General features: G+C 41.7%; 1 protein-coding gene across 1 annotated transcript in view; it reads left to right on the top strand.

Annotated features, from left to right (window-relative positions):
• Positions 1-295: 295 nt before the first annotated feature.
• Dnaja2 (DnaJ heat shock protein family (Hsp40) member A2) overlaps positions 296-17,407 on the top strand; it is a 20,716-nt gene continuing 3,604 nt past the window's right edge. The window contains exons 1-6 of the mRNA XM_031336870.1: positions 296-497; positions 1,706-1,765; positions 2,290-2,513; positions 8,158-8,238; positions 8,454-8,587; positions 11,022-11,258. Coding sequence (XP_031192730.1) covers positions 420-497; positions 1,706-1,765; positions 2,290-2,513; positions 8,158-8,238; positions 8,454-8,587; positions 11,022-11,258 — 814 coding nt within the window. The 5' untranslated portion in view covers positions 296-419. The remainder of the gene's footprint in view (positions 498-1,705; positions 1,766-2,289; positions 2,514-8,157; positions 8,239-8,453; positions 8,588-11,021; positions 11,259-17,407) is intronic.

Genomic DNA, 17,407 nt, shown 5'->3' with positions numbered 1-17,407 from the left:
GTGTAAAACGCTCTTTGGGAGCCTTACACACTCACACCCACGTGCTGTTTTTCACCGCGGCCCCGGGGGCACCACCCCAGGAGGATTCCACGCCGGCTTCTTCCCCGCAGGCCTCAGCCGCACCAAGTGTTCCTTACGAACGCCGCCCACCGCTCCCCACTACTCCGCGGTCGCTCGCGCGTCACCGACCGGCGTCAGGAAAGGCCCTCACCTGCCGCACACCGGCGCCCACCGCCCCACTGCCCGCCACGCCCCGGGGGCGGGGCCTTGTGGCAACGTCACGGCGCTGCGCCGGGTCAAAGTTCAGCCCCGCCCGCCTCCCCGCGCCGTCTCCTCGGCCTGCGCCGCCGCCGCTCGTGGTCCGGGTCGCGCTCCTTCCGCTCCGCCGCCTGCTTGCGAGTGCTGCCCGGCAGGCCGCCATGGCGAACGTGGCCGACACGAAGCTGTACGACATCCTGGGCGTCCCTCCCGGTGCCAGCGAGAACGAGCTGAAGAAGGTACTGGAGCGAGCCGGCCGGCCGGCGGGCGGGCGGGGCGAGAGCGCGGGGCCTGCGCGGTCGGGGCGGCCTGAGCCGGGCTGAGGCGCGGCGGCGGCGGGGGCGCAGTCGGCTCGGCTGACCTTGGGCCTCCGCCCGCCGGCCCTGCGCTGACGCGGCCCGCCAGCTCGGCGCCCCGGGCCACCCGGAAAAACAGGTCGGACCGCGGTGCTCGCGCCGCCGGGCTGGGGAGGAGCTGACCGCCGCGCCGGTGCGGGGCCGAGGGCCGCAGCCTCCGGCGCTGAACAGGCTCCTCCCTCTGCCTCCCTCGCCGGGCAGCTGGAGCAGCGTGGGTCTGTTTAGAAGCATTGTTCCGTGGGCTAGAGATCTAAATACCCAGTGGCCGCTTCAGGGATGAGTCGTGTGTCCCAGCTAAACACCTGAGTGTGCACTCACTAAAAATGGGACAGGTCTCATTGTTGTCCTTTGTAGTAGTACAAAATCATCTCGGGACTTAAGGTATTGGTGAAGTCTTTCAGCATCTTCTGGCTGTCGATATCCAATCTGAATTTGTAATCTGAGAAAAAGAAGAATGTCCCGTAAGTACTGGGACTGGTAAAGTCCAAAGAAAAAGGACTTCCTGTTACCCTACCGGAAATGGTAGGCTGTGTTATATAATTCATGAGTCTGTGTGAAGACTTACACGGTGCTTAGCCACATCACTTAGTTGAAAGTATGTGGCGTCACCACCACCTAGGACCCCAGTTGGCCGACCATGAGCTAGTAAAACATCACTTAGGACCTCCTGGGTGTTTTCCTGTTAGAGGCCAGGCAGAGGAGCCAGCCAGCTTGGAGAGAGATACTTGGTAGAAGTATCCTTTGCCTAGTTTGCAGTAGTGCTTGAGTTTCTGTAAAATGTAGTCACTTAGTCTGAAATTTGTTTGGTTATTGTCTGGTTACTGGCCATCAAAGACATTTGATAATAGTTTAAAATGAAATTAGAAAGAAAACAGTGTTTTGGTGTCTTTTTCTTTGTTGTTTTGATTATTTGTATTTTTCTTTAATAACTTTGGGTTACATTCTTAGCAAGTAAACAATACTGAAGTGGAAAATGATAAATACTAAGTGACCTTTTTGGAAGGCTGTAATTTTAGAACATTGCTTCTCAGAAAAGTGAATATCTTAAATTGTTTGCTGTATATAACTCTCTTCCAAAATCTTTTTTGAAGGCATACCGAAAGTTAGCCAAAGAATACCATCCTGATAAGAATCCAAATGCTGGAGATAAAGTAAGTTGTTTAAGTTTTATTCTGGGAGTTTTAGTTGTAAACTGAAATTTAAAATATATCACCCTCCCAGAAAGGAGTGAAGTGGGAAAGTCCATTTATGCCTACAGGGTGAAACTTTCACTAATATTTTAACTTACTTGAAAATAACCATAGTAAAGCCTGATGCTTGTAATATTCTTCCAATATAAGAAAAATTATAGCTATTGACATAGCTCAGTGTTACAAGTCTTTGCCACCATGTAAGCCTGAGCTTGATCCACACCAGAAGGAGAGAAAGTTGTCCTTTGACCTCTATACGTTCTCCCACACTCATATAATAATGATGGTAATAACTTTCAGAGGACTGTTTTAGTTTTACAATGAGAATTCTAAGCATTTTAGCACTAGATGATAAAGAGGACCAAAAGGAAACCAATCGAAACTCAGTAAAGCTTTTTATTGGAGTTAAGTGGCTTCTGGGTTTCTGAAGTCTTTCTCATGTTCTTGAACTTAAAAATCCAATTGTTTTTATTTTTACTTTATAGTTTAAAGAAATAAGTTTTGCATATGAAGTATTGTCAAATCCAGAGAAGCGGGAGCTGTATGACAGATATGGAGAACAAGGTCTACGGGAAGGCAGTGGTGGAGGCGGTGGCATGGATGATATTTTCTCACATATTTTTGGTGGAGGATTGTTTGGCTTCATGGGCAATCAGAGTAGAAGTCGAAATGGCAGAAGAAGAGGCGAGGACATGATGCATCCACTGAAGTGAGTTTCTTAAAAAAAAAAAAAAAAAAAAAAAAAAAGCTTCTCCAAATGGTGATACTTAGAGAGTTACTACAGAATATTTTGTCCTTTATTTTAAAATTCATATTTTAAAATGTGTTCTTATTAAGTGACAAAGTTAATTAGATGTATTTTGCTTCAGACCTTAAATGGTGGAGGGGTGCTCTAGAAATATGGGTCACTTGGTAAAGTGCTTAACTCACAGACACAAAATTCTGGATTTAAGCCAGGTTGGGTGGTCTTTATTTACAGCACTGGAGAGGTAGAGGCAAGAGGATCAGACTTCAAGGTCATATTCAGTTGAATAGCTAGTTTGAGGCCAACCTGGGATACATAGAAGTCTGTCTCAAAATAAATCAACCAAGATCTTAAAGAATAGTTGATTTTTACAGATTTTTTTTCCACGTGCTGTTGAGGTTGCCTGTTTGAAAATATTCTTTGAAGTAGTTTAAGTCAAAAGAATGGTTGCTTGTTTCTATTATTTATGTGGTAGTATCCCTTATTACTTGATCCTTAATGCTAACTCTCCTAAATTGGTTTCCATGGAGCTTACTGGCTTCCAGCCTGTCATAACCATCAGCATATAAGTGGTGTGGACTTTGATTTTGAATTAAGACTCCACAGCTCCTCTACAATCTGAAAATTGCCATTTCACCATGTTTTAAAATTATTTCACTAAGAATGTTTTTAATAACAAATACAAGAGACTGAATTGAGGTGGGAAGAGTGAACACTGGAGTTTTAAGACAAGGTCTCATGAAGCCAAGGCTGATTATGAATTCCTGGTATCCTGCCTCTACCTCAGAAGTGCTGGGATTACTGCGATTTTGATCATGCCTAACTCTTAGTTGTTTAAAATCTTTTAGTTACAGTTTTTGTTGTTATGGAGAGGGGGTCGAGTGCTTGCTACCCTGCAGTCATGAAGGTCAGGACAAATTGTAGAGTTGATTGAGTTGGTTCATTTCTTTTACTGTGTGGCTTCCGGGGGTTGAACTCAGGGAGGCAGGTTTGGTGGTAATCCACAGCCAACCTACTGGTCTAGTTTTTTGTTTAGATTTATCTGTTTAGTCTTATTTATATAAGTGTTTTGCTTGCGTGTATGTCTGTAGTAACACAAGTGCCTGGTTCTTGAGGGTAAGAGAGTGCCAGGTCACCTGAAACAAAAGAGTTACAGATGGTTATGAGCTGCCATGTGGATGGAATTGAAACTGGATCCACTGCAAGAATGACTTCTCCAGCCCCACCATAGCTGATAGCTGGCTTTTTATACAAGTGCTGAGGATTGAACCCAGATACTGTGCTATAGGCACATTAACAACTGATTGTCTTCAGAGACCAACCCCCCTCCACACACCTTTTATTTTAAACTGGAGTTTGTTAAGCAGTCCAAGCAATGTTCTTCCTACCTCTCCCTCCTGAATTCTAGGATTACAGGTATGTACCATCATACCTGCTTACTAACATTCTTTTGAGTGGCTTTATAATTACATTTCATGATGATCAATCACTCATCTTTTATGTGATGTGCAGAGGGGCTAGAATAGATACTGTTGCTGTGCATTTCTTTGTATGCTGTTTTATCTCTGGCAGATTCCCAGCCAAGCATTCCTGGCTTTATTTCTTTCTGAAATAGTATCACACTGTAGCTAAGGCTGACCTTGACTTCATAACAGCCCCACCTCCGTCAGGCTCTCAAGTGTTAGGATTATAGGTGTGAGGTACTATCCCTGACTTGACATCCATGTTTTGAAGCTGATGAAACCTAGTTGCTTTAGAGAAATTTTGCCAGTTTAAGCCTCTCTGGAGAGTGTCAATATAATTAGATTATTATTTACAGTTTTCTTTTCCTGGTCTTGTAAGACTTAAGATGTAGATCAATATATCATTATTTGGATGTGATGATATGTTCTTGGTATTATTATTATTATTATTTTGTTTGTTTGTTTTGGTTTTGGTTTTTCGAGACAGGGTTTCTCTGTGTAGCCCTGACTGTGCCTGAACTCACTTTGTAGACCAGGCTGGCCTCAAACTCAGAAAAGAAATCCGCCTGCCTTTGCCTTTCAAGTGCTGGGGTTAAAGGCATGCACCGCCACTGCCTTTAATGTATAAGTGGTTTTTAAAATTTTTATTTTGTGTGAGCATGCAAATCAGGGAGGATAGCTTGTGAGGAGTTGGTTCTCTTCCACCATGATCAAGTTTAGGTCTGCAACAATCTGCTGAGCCGTCTTGCCTACCTATAAGTGTTACTTTATACTGTCTACAACATGTGAAAGTTTGAAGCTTAAAGTGACAATTTGGCAAAAGGCTGAATACCACAAAATAGTGTAGGTGCCTTGGAGAATGACTTCAGACTATTTCTTTGTTCCTTTAGGTGAATTCAAGGGTCTTAAATTAGTAAGGACAGTTTAAAGGCTGGATGTGTGTAGATTAGTGGCAGAGCCCTCTTAGCAAGTGTGAAGAATTCTGGAAAAAGCTGTGATGGCTCAATCCCATCACTTTGGACAAAGGGACACAGAGACAAGCAGATCTCTTAAATTTGAGGCCAGCCTGCTCCATAAAGCCAGAGCTATCTAGTGTAAGTCTGTCTCAGAGAAACCAAAACAACAAACAGAAAACCAAACCAATCAAAATGCAAATGAGTATTATTAAATCTATGATATAAATGGATGGTTTTGGTGAATAATTTTTAGAATTTTGGGGCTGGAGAGATGGCTTAGCGGTTAAGAGCACTGACTGCTCCGAAGGTCCTGAGCTCAAATCCCAGCAACCACATGGTGGCTTATAACCATCCATAATGAGATCTGATGCCCTCTTCTGGTGTGTCTGAAGACAGTTACAGTGTACTTATATATAATAATAAATAAATCTTTTTTAAAAAATTGGAATTTTATTCTTTTACAGTTTGATACAGTAATATAAAATGTAGTTTGGCAATGATCTTCATAATTACCTTTTGCTATGCTTCTCCTTCAGATGAACCCCTCTTCCTAACAAGTCCCTCCTACTTCTTTGCCTTTCCTCCCTCGGCCTTTCTACTTAATGAGCAAGGGCAACTTACCTTTGGCCACTTCACTGAGAATGAATCCCCTCCCTCAGCAACCATTAACTACAGCTCCTTAGGGAGGCGATGGGGCTGCTTTGTTTTTTGAGATTTAGTTTGGAAATTGATCTTGTAATTGAAGTATGCTATATATGAGTAAAGTTGAGTTGTGTTGTATTAGTTATGTGTATATATATACAGGCATGTATATATAGTTTGTATGTTTGTTTGAGGCTGGTCTTTGGATTTAACCTTGTCTAGCCTAGAACTTGGTATATAGGAAAGGCTGATTTTGGACTTTTGGTATTAAGATTATAGGTGTGCACTGCCACACCTAGCAAATACACTTTTAAATTGTTTTAAAGAAACATTTATTACTTTTTAAAAATGTGTATGGATGTTTTGCCTGCATGTATGTCTGGGTACCATGTACAGTGAGTGCCCACGGAGTCCAGAAGAAGGTGTTGAATCCTCTGGAATTGGAGTAACAGATAGTTGTTAGCCCCCTGTGTGGGTACTTAGAACTGAACCCAGGTCCTCTGCCAGGATAGCAAGTAACTCCAGAGCCATCTTTCTAGCCCCCATATGTATTTTTAGTAAGCTTTTTTTTTTTCTGTACCACTTTTTTGAGGTAATATGGATATATAAAATATTGTATACTTTTGCATTCAAACAATTTTGGTACTTTTTAAATTCAGCCTTTTGAGTTACTTTGATATCTTCAAAGTTAAAAGTTAAAAGTTGTTGTTAAAAGTTGTTCAGGGCCACCATGACAATGTTCATCATGAACACCAAAGAGCCTCATACCTTGATGTAGAGGATCCTCCTAGCTCACCCAGCAGCTGGTACAAACCACCAGCAAGCTGACTTCGTACATCACAGTGCTTTTGGCTGATCGTATAGAAAGCTGCTATATGTCCTATTGGTTGATTGCCTGTGCATCAGCCCCGACCAGATCTGTACCAACCATTACAACATGAACTTGTCCAACCAGGTCTGGAATGCTTCCATATTCACTTGAGTGCTGGCCCAACTTACCTGCATTGCCTTTCTCAGAGCCCTGCTGCACACAGTATTCTGTGCTCATCCCCACTTAATGATATCTACTTCCTAAACAGGAAAAATAAATGGTTTAGAGGAGGAAAAACTAGAAAGAGTTGTTCAGATATGCAGAATTATGATTTGGCAGGGTTTTTAGGAGCTGAAAAGGTTGATTGTCTCTCTGTTGAACTATGTTCTTTCCCTCTTTTCTGCTACAGTATGTAACTTTTTAAACATACACAACTAAGTGCCTCTCCTTTTTAATTTTTTTTTTTTTTTTTTTTTTTTTTTTTTTTTGGTTTTTTTTTTTCGAGGCAGGGTTTCTCTGTATAGCCCTGGCTGTCCTGGAACTCACTCTGGAGACCAGGCTGGCCTCGAACTCAGAAATCCGCCTGCCTCTGCCTCCCAAGTGCTGGGATTAAAGGCGTGCGCCACCACCGCCCAGCTCCTTTTTAATTTTTAAAAACTTTTGTATGTATGACTGTTTTCCTGCATATATGTTTGTGCCTTATTTCTGCAGAGGTAAGCAGAAAGTCCAATCTCTTTGGACTGGAGTTAGTCAGTTGTAAGCCTCCACTGTGGGTGTTGGAAATTGAGCCCAGATCTCTGGAAGAGCAGCCTGTGCTCTTATCCACTGAGCCATTTCTCCAGACTCCTAAGTGCCTATCTTAAGCTGTAATACACTTTTTTTTTTTTTTTTTTTTCCCGAGACAGGGTTTCTCTGTATAACCCTGGCTGTCCTGGAACTCACTCTGTAGACCAGGCTGGCCTCGAATTCAGAAATCCACCTGCCTCTACCTGCCAAGTGCCAGGATTAAAGGCATGTGCCACCACCACCCAGCTTTAATGCACATGTTTAATCTAATCTAATCATACATAGTGTACCCTCCCCTCTAGTAAACCTCTGACTCTAGAATCAGTGCTTACATGACCTTGGTCAAGTTAGTTAGCTTTTCTGTGCTTTAGTTGTTATCACATAAAATTGGGTGATAATTGCAATTAGAAGCAAGGAATATAGCTTAGTTGCTAGAATACTTGTCTGGCACAAAGGAATCCCTGGGTTCTTTTTGTACTACATAAAACTGGGCAAGATGATATATGCCTGTAATCCTAGCCCTTGGGATGCAGGGGAAGGGGTATCCATATTAGTTCAGAGTCATTTTTTTTTTTGTTTGTTGTTTTGTTTGTTTTTCGAGACAGGGTTTCTCTGTGTAGCCCTGGCTGTCCTGGAACTCACTCTGTAGACCAGGCTGGTCTCAAACTCAGAAATCTACCTGCCTTCTGCCTCTCAGGTGCTGGGAGGAAAGGCATGCGCCACCATGCCTGGTGTTCAGAGTCATCTTTTACTGCATTTTGAGTTTGAAGCCAGTGTGAATCACAAGATTCTGTCTTTAGAGTTTTGCTAATGAATTGGCGTTATCAGTGTGTAAATTGCATCAAGTTGTTGGTTTAAGAATTTATTATTTTTATGGGGTAGTCATGGCAGTGGATGTCTCAGATGTTGTTCATCAAAATTTGGTTGAACTTGGTTCTTTTTCTCTGCAGAGTATCTTTAGAAGACCTGTATAATGGCAAGACAACCAAACTACAACTTAGCAAGAATGTGCTATGTAGTGCATGCAGTGGGTAAGTGTGTTGTTGCTTACACAGTGTCTGCTTTTTGAGTGGCATGCTCAAAAAACATTTTCTTGATTTAAAACTTGATAAGCAGCTGGGCATCTTCTGATAACTCTAGAGGTCACTTTAATAATTATTACTGGGGAGTTAAAAGGCACAATTTGTGTTTTTTTAATGACTGTAATGGTTTGTAGACAAAAGTGTGATTTAAACTTTTGCTTTAGCCAAGGTGGAAAGTCTGGAGCTGTTCAAAAATGCAGCGCTTGTCGGGGTCGAGGTGTGCGCATTATGATCAGACAGCTGGCTCCAGGAATGGTGCAGCAGATGCAGTCCGTGTGCTCTGACTGCAATGGAGAAGGTAAGTGCCCAGGATTTCAGTATGTTGGGAATATAGAAATTGGAAACATTTACAGTTTGTTTTAAAAGATTTATTTTATGTATGTGAGTACACAGTCACTCTCTTCAGACACACCAGAAGAAAGTATGGGATCCCACTATAGATGGTTATGAGCTACCATGTAGTTGCTGGGAATTGAACTCAGGACCTCTGGAAGAGCAGTCAGTTCTTAACCTCTGAACCATCTCTCCAGCCCCCTACAATTTTTTAAAAATAAGCTTATATTTATTTCATTTACAAAATGAAAATCAAATAGATTGGAATTACTAAACTGTAGTTACTAAGATTGGAATTTATTATACCACTACTGTTTCAGGATAGTGTCTCTAACCTAGACTGACCTTGAACTGTATTCAAGGATGATCTTGAATTCCTAATCTGCCTCCAGCTCTGGAAGCTAAGATATTTTGCAAACTCAAGTAGAAATTAATCTTTATCACTAACTAGTAGGGTTCTGGGGGCATTCTGAAAGGTCCTAATCAAGTTTTGAATGTTGTTTTGTTTGTTTTGTTTTGTTTTATTTATTTATTATATGTAAGTACACTGTGTACTTACAGAAGAGGGCGTCAGATCTCATTATGGATGGTTGTGAGCCACCATGTGGTTGCTGGGGTTTGAACTCAGGACTTTCAGAAGAGCAGTCAGTGCTCTCAACCGCTGAGCCATCTCGCCAGCCCCTGAATATTGTTAATAGTTTTGTGTTTTAATAGTTAAATTAAGTTGGCTTTAATCAAGGGACGGAAAGATGTGGCTAGTGTAGCTGAGAAATTAAGTTTTGAATTAGATTAATTATGTGGAGAATTTTGCCTCAGCAACACTGGATAGTAAACCCAAATCCTTGAGTGTGCTTGTCAATTATTGAACTATACCCATCAGCCTTTACTCTAATTAATTTCTACTATCTACGCCTATCCTAGCCCTGGTGGGAGGGATTAAACCTATGATCCTTACCACTGAGCCATGTCCCCCCATTCTTTCCTTTGCCTGATGGTTAATTAGTGTAGTTGTAGAACTTCCCTTTTCCAAATTATTCTTGGAAGTGATGAAGTCATTCTGAAGTATGTGTAGTTGCTACAGTGACTGCCTTCTAGCATGAGAGCCTAGCCATGGATACAGTCCCAGAAACCTGTGTTTTTTGGTTTTTGGTTTTTGGGGTTTTTTTGGGTTTTCGGAGACAGGGTTTCTCTGTGTAGCCCTGGCTATCCTAGAACTCACTCTGTAGACCACGCTGGCCTCAAACTCAGAAATCCGCCTGCCTCTCCAGAAACCTGTGTTAAGGCCAGTAGTGCACATTTAAGAATCGCTGTGCTGCCAGGCAGTGGTGGTGCCCGCCTTTAATCCCAGCACTTGGGAGGCAGAGGCAGATAGATTTCTGAGTTCAAGGCCAGCCTGGTCTACAGAGTGAGTTCCAGGACAGCCAGAGCTATACAGAGAAACCCTGTCTCGAAAAACAAAAAAAACAAAAGAATTGCTGTGCTAAAGAGAGAAGCTGTTCCCAGGTTGCTCACTGACCAGCCAGCCTAACCTGCTAACCTCCAGGTCGTGAAAGATTCTGCCCTAAAAAGCCAGGTCTCCTCCTTAGCTTCATGTTCTATTCCAATGAGGTGTCTCTGCATTCTATGTTAAAATTGCTACCTTCATCTGAACATTAACAGCTGAGTTGAACAAGGTGTAATCATCTATGCAGGGAGCAGAGGCAGGAGGATAGTGAATTTCAAGCCTACCTTAGCAGCATAATACTCTTTTTAAAAAAATTCTTAACAAGGTTTAGTCTTTGATGTAAACTGCAGTACCAACTCTACAGTTTAGTAATTCACCGTCAAGAATATTTAAGGGCCAGGTGGTAGTGGTGCACGCCTTTAATCCCAGCGCTTGGGAGGCAGAGGCAGGAGGATTTCTGGGTTCCAGGACAGCCTGGTCTACAGAGTGAGTTCCAGGACAGCCAAGGCTATACAGAGAAACCCTGTCTCGAAAAAAACCAAAAAAAAAAAAAAAAAAAAAAAAAAAAAAAAATACATTTTGTGTGTGTATGTAAATGTATATGTATGTATATATTAAGAATCAAGTATAAATCATTTGTGAGTTCTTAGGTTTAGTAACCCTTACTGGAAAGAAAAATTTAAATTTTACTTGGACTGCGTCTGTCTGCTGGTAACTTACTTGAAGTAAGAGCTGAAAAGGTCTGCAGAAGCATTTGTAGAAGCCCCAGAACCTGACTGCCCAAGGAGCTCTAAGGAAATGTCAAGATTGGGTAGCTGGGACCCTTTGGTGACCTTTAGTAAGATTTTTGTCAGTGGTACCCAAAATGTTTCTTTTTGAGTTAAGGGTGCTGTCAAGACTGCTTAATGTTCGGGTGCTTGTTCTTACTAGAAGCTTGAATGACCTCTCTTTGCAGGGGAGGTCATCAATGAAAAAGACCGCTGTAAAAAATGTGAAGGGAAGAAGGTGATTAAAGAAGTCAAGATTCTGGAAGTCCATGTAGACAAAGGCATGAAACATGGACAGAGAATTACGTTCACTGGGGAAGCAGACCAGGCTCCAGGAGTGGAACCTGGAGATATTGTTCTTTTGCTACAGGAAAAAGAACATGAGGTAATTTCCTTTCGATTTATTCACTTTTTTTCCCCTTTTTGTTTTATTCAGAATTGATCTTGCTTGTGAGAAGTAGGATAAATCTGTTTGGATGCTTTGAAGTAAAACTGAACACAAATGAAGTTGGGTTTTGTTTGTTTGTTTGTTTTTTTCGGGACAGGGTTTCTCTATGTAGCCCTGGCTGTCCTGGTACTCTCTCTCTAGACCAGGCTGGCCTCGAACTCAGAAATCCTCCTGCCCCTGCCTCCCAAGTGCTGGGATTAAAGGCGTGTGCCACCACCACCACCCGACACAAATGAAATTGTTAAGGGAGTGTGGTCGAGTTAATTTTCAGCTCACAGTGAATGAGTACACTGTAGCTGTACAGATGGCCATGAGCCATCATGTGGCTGCTGGGAATTGAACTCAGGACCTCTGCTTGCTCCAGCTCCGCCCCTCTCGCTCCAGTGTGATGCACTGTAGCTGTCTTCAGAAGCACCAGAAGAGGGCATCAGATCTCATCACAGATGGTTGTGAGCCACCATGTGGTTGCTGGGATCCAAACTCAGGTCCTCCGGAAGAGCAGTCAGTGCTATTACCTGCTGAGCCATCTCACCAGTGCAAGAGTTTACTTTTTTAACGTAATCTGTTTTATTAGTGTGAGGGGCTTATTCGTGTTATAGTATGTATCAGAGGACGGATTTTGGCATCAGTTCTTCTACAGTGGGTTCTGGGGTCAAACTCAGGTTATCAGTCTTTTGTGGCAAGTTCTTTTATCCTCTGAGCTATCTCACTGGCCCAAGTTCTAGAAATTTAAAACACTTAGTTTCTAATTGAATATGTATTGGTTATATGTGTTCAAGGCAAACTGAACTTGTAGTGATGAGGTCCGTTGTGTGGAATTTTGATCATACCACGGAACATGTCTTTTATATTACTCCCTTAATCCCCTTTCTTTTTCTGTTTTATACCCTAGGCTGACCTTAAACTTGCCATTCTTCTTTCTCTGCTCTATACCACCATGCTTAGCTCACCTATAGTTTTTAATACCTTAGTGGCATATCTATAAACCCAGCCCTTAGAAAGCCAAGACAGAAGAATAAGTTTGAGATCATCCAGGGTTAAATAGGTAACGCTAGGTCTTGGGGATGGATCAGAGGTAGGTAGCCTTGGCAGTGCAGCCTGTAACTTCTCTACAGTAAGTCATCAGCACCAACTGCCATCAGCAGCTTCTTGGGCACAGAGCCACAGGGCCCTATACCTTGCATAGGATAGTATAGGGCTTTCTAATCTTATTTCCCCAGTAGCTTTGATTCTGGTCCACTGGCCAAACAAAGTCTGCTTCTTCTGCCCTGCCACGATCTTTGAAATCTCATCCTTAAAAGGTGCTTTCCAGGGGCTGGAGAGGTGGCTCAGTGGTTAAAAGTACTTGCTGCTCCTATAGAGGACCCTGGTTCAGTTCCCAGCAACCACATAGTGGCTTGCAACCTCTCATATCCAAAGGATTGGGTGCTCTCTTCTGATCTCTGTGTGGGTGTATGGGTGTGTATGTATGTATGTGTGTGTTTGTGTTTGTGTGTTTATACTTTACTATAAAGGAGATTTATTACAAGGGCTTGTAGGCTGTGGTCCAGCTAGTCAACAATGGCTGTCTATCAATGGAAGGTCTAAGAATCCAGTAGTTGTTCATTCCATGAGGCTGAATGTCTCAGCTGGTCTTCAGAATACATCAGAATCCTGAAGAAGTAGGCTTTAAAGCCAGGGAAGGAATGGACTTGAGAGTGAGAGCAAACAGGCAAGGAGAGAACAGCTTCTTCCATGTCCTTTATATAGGCTTCTAGAAGAAGGTGTGATCCAAACTAGAGGTGCATCTTCCTACCTCAGAAAATCTGAATTAAAGGTATACTTTCCTGTCTCAAAGATCCAGAGAAGAAGTGGGTCTTACCATTTCAGGTGATTTAATTAATTTAAAAAAAGAAAATCCCTTACAGGTATGGCTTGCAATTTGGGTTTTAGTTAATTCCAGATATAGTCAAGTTAATAACCAAGAATAGTCATCACAATTAAGATAAAAGAGATAATTGCTAGGTAAAATTAATAATCTCAGTTCTTTGATGGGCAGAGAAAACACGTAGATCTCTGTAGCTTGATCTTCATGGTCTTGATAGGCAGTCCTGTTGGATACAGGGATCTACTCCTTGTCTTAGGCTTTGCTGCATACCAAGGTGGGGCTGAGTCCTCTGGTGGCCACTGTGGCCTCACAAGCCTTGTCTATTCACTATTTGGTGTTTTCCCAAGGAAAAAGCTACATTTTTTTTTTTTAAATAACTTTCTTTTTTTTTTTTTAAGATTTATTTATTATTATATGTAAGTATGTATAAGTAGCTGTCTTCAGACACACCAGAAGAGGGCGTCAGATCTCTTTACAGATGGCTGTGAGCCACCATGTGGTTGCTGGGATTTGAACTCAGGACCTTCGGAAGAGCAGTCAGTGCTCTTAACCGCTGAGCCATCTCTCCAGCCCAAGAAGCTACATTTTTAAAAAGTAAAATCATTTCAAAATTAAAATATGAGAACAGGGTCATATTGAAAAGCACATTTTAGAATTTGAGTTATTCTCACACAATTGTGACTTGATTCCTAAGACCATCCTTTCTGATGTGTGCTACTGGGTATTTTGACTTTCCCTTAGTGCATATTTGGGATGTCTGGGAAATAAGAATAGTGTCTAGAATACTGCTTTAAGATCTTTTTTTTTTTCCTTTGTGGTTTTTCAAGACAATTCTCTTTGTAACCTTGGCTGTCCTGAAACTTGAGCTCAAGAGCTTTGCCTGCCTCTGCCTCCCAAGTGCTGTTACTAACCATTTAATCAGTTTTACTGTGTATACAACCTACAGGACACAAGAGGTAGAAGGCTAGAAATTTCAATAGCCACATCATTGAAAGTTGGTCGAGTATAAACGGTAGTTTATGGTTTAGGTACCACTACGGCATTCTGAGTGTTGTTACACATACAGTAATACCAGTACATAATACCAGTACTTGGGGTTAAATTGTTGACAGTAGTAGTAGTAGTGCATGGAATTGCCAACCAACAGCTGATTGCCTAGGCTAAAAAGTAGTAAAGGATAGAAGTTAAGAGTTCTAGTTTTGGTTTTACTGTGACCGGGGCAGTAAATATATGAGCCAAGGATGAGATTTAGACAGCTTGGTTAACTCATTTCACTTGGAAGAATAAAACCACAAACTAACTTACTTATACTTTGCACTAGAATGTAAGTTTTATGTCAAGAAAAGCATTGTCACTTTGTCTCTTTGGGCCTTTTTCCCTTCCAAATACCTATCTGAAGAAATTGAGATTGGATGGGTGTAGTGGCTGAAAGTATATAAATGGGGTAAAAGCTAATGAGCTTTGGGAGTGTTGTGTCATGGGCATTAATCCTACTGTGTTGCTCTTCTGTGAGTGCTGATGTCTGTCTGTACAACACAGGCATAGGATTTGGGTTATATTAGTTCCTTCTCAATAACTGCTTCAGAAATTCAGAAATTACTGAGTATTTTACCTGTGTACTGCATTGATTTTCTCACAAGTTCTCTGCAACAGAAAGAGAAGGAAGAAGTTATGCATTTATTTGGTTAAGTGTTAGCATCAAATTATCAAGTCACCCCCACCACCACCAGGACAGCAACCATCCTGGTAATGTTTTAATTATGAGTACTTTAAAGTGGGTGCTTCTGTAGAAGAACTGGTATACTTCTTGCTCCTTTTGTAGCATTTTGTTTTGTTTTTGTTTTTCGAGACAGGGTGTCTCTGTGTAGCCCCGGCTGTCCTGGAACTCACTCTGTAGACCAGGCTGGCCTTGAACTCAGAAATCCGCCTGCCTCTGCCTCTCAAGTGCTGGGATTAAAGGCGTGCGCCACCACCGCCCGGCTATACATTAGAATTTCTTGAAGGGTTTACTAAATCTACTGGGTTGCTGGACCAAAAATGTTTATTTCTAGCATGTTCCCTGGTACTGTTTAACCTAATGTTCTAAAGCCACATTTAGGAGAATTTGTTTCACAGATAAATTTAGGAGAATCATTTAGGAAAAGAACAAATTCTTCAGGTGTCCTATGAACCAACCAAAACTGTTCTTCAGATTTTGCATCTCAGATTTGTGGAACCAGTAAGAAAGAACACCAATTGAGTAATGGTGAACTCTTGGCAAAATAGAAGTGTGAAATGAACTTGCAAATGAACTTCTTAAACCCTTGGAGGGCTAGAGATTAATGAGTAAAGAAATGAGAGAGTGCTGGAGGGCTGGCTCAGTGGATAACAGCACTGGCTGGGCTAACAGGACCTTAGCTCACATTCCTGCACCCACATACAATGTTGGCATGGCCACATGTGCATGACAGAGACAGGAGGATTGCTGGGTCTTCATAGCACCAACTTAGTCTGGGTTTAGTGAGAATGACGAGCAGGACACCAGAAGTCTTCCTCTGGCTTCTACATGCCCCTCTGCATATGCATATATCACACTGGCAGAAGAGAGAACCCATCTGAAGAAATGGGAAGCTAATAAATGGAAGGAATCTTCATGTGTTCTGGGGATAGGCAGAGATTTCCCAGAAATTTAGGTGTTAATTCTTTTCTGTGTTCCTTTAGTGGTTGCCATGTCATTATAGGGCCAGTTAGCATACAGTTGGGATTTAAGTGGTCTGGCAGTCACTTTAGTGACTGTCTTTGGTCCAGCCAGTTTCTGTTAGCCTATTTGTGGCTTATAGACATCAAAGATTGATTAGCTTGGGGTAGAAATTAAGCTGGCTCACTTAGTACTTAGGAAAACCAAGACACTTTTGTTTTTTCTTTTGAGACAGGGTGTTTAGACCAGGCTGGCTTTGAGCTCAGATCCTGACTCCTGAGTACTGTAATTAAAGGCATGAGACACCACACTCGCTCCAAGCACACTTTCTTTTGAACAAATTTTGGTGACTTTTTCACTACAGTTAATTTTATTTCAATTTAAGTTTCAAAATTTAAGTATAGGTTTGGCAAACTCTAAGTAAAAATTAAAGTTGAATTATTTTGAAATTGATTTTTTTTTTTTTTATCCCAGACATTGAAGCTCAGGATGTTCTCAGCACTTACTCAACCTTTGCAATGCTGATGCAAAAACACAACTCTCACCTTTGAAGGGACAAGAGAAGTTATTCTGTAGCTAAGTGTGAATGGCTATAAGCTGTAACGAATTTGGGTTACAGGAAAATCAATGTTATAGTATTGGAAGCAGTAACCAAACAAAGTCACAAATCGAGACACTTTCCAAATACATCAGTAGGAAGTAGGCAGTTATAGCAAAGTACAGAAATCTCAGCTGTTGGCCTTGGGTGTTTATTAGATGACTCTTAGGCTTAGCTTGGTAGGAAGTTCAGTTCTGTTAATGTATTCCAAAAGGTTTCATTTGTTAAGTTCCGGGATGTTCTGTCTGACACAGTAGTGTGCAGAGTGGCTAATTCAGGGGACTAAAGGTAGCCCAAGATAAATTATCAGGTTCTGGACCTGCAGTGTTCTGTATGCTGGGATTAAAGGCATATACTAAATATAATATGTATTTCCTCTCTTCTGATTGCTGGGATTATAGATGTGACCAACCACTCCTGGCTCTTTTGAGACACAATCTCTATGGTGGCTTTTATTTTATTTTAAATTTATATATACGCATGGTTTCTCTCATTGTACATGGTGTACATTGTGCCTGGTGCCCACTGGAGGTCAGAAGAGGGCTTTAGATTCCTTGGAGCTGGAATTATGGATAGTAATGAGCCACCATGTGGGCACTGGGAACCAAACCTGTAACAGCAGCAAGTACTCCAACAGTTGATTATCTCTCTAGCCCCAAGTTTGAATTTTAAGCGAGATAAATGTCTTTGTACCTATATGAAGTGCAAAATTGAGTCCTTAACTTTCCTGTCTGCACCTTATTGATTGAGCTTTCTTTTTTTTTTTTTTCCCCCTTTTTTTTTTTTAAACACACTGATCTTAAGACTCCCTTCTTCCCTCGTGGGATCATGTAGTAGAAGTTTCTGGCACACTCCTTGAGAGTAGCTAGCTCTGCTAATAAAAAGCTTTGAAATTAGGGGCAGTGGCATTTGGGCTCTGGTAGTGAATGATAGAGGTAAGATTCTGAAATTGACTTAAGGAATGTGGTATGTGGAAGTGGGGTG

The sequence above is a fragment of the Mastomys coucha genome, unplaced genomic scaffold (genome assembly GCF_008632895.1).
Source record: "Mastomys coucha isolate ucsf_1 unplaced genomic scaffold, UCSF_Mcou_1 pScaffold22, whole genome shotgun sequence".
In the NCBI taxonomy this organism is placed as follows: Eukaryota; Metazoa; Chordata; class Mammalia; order Rodentia; family Muridae; genus Mastomys; species Mastomys coucha.
The sequence above is the reverse complement of the archived record's forward strand: the minus strand, read 5'-3'. Positions and strand labels throughout refer to the sequence as shown.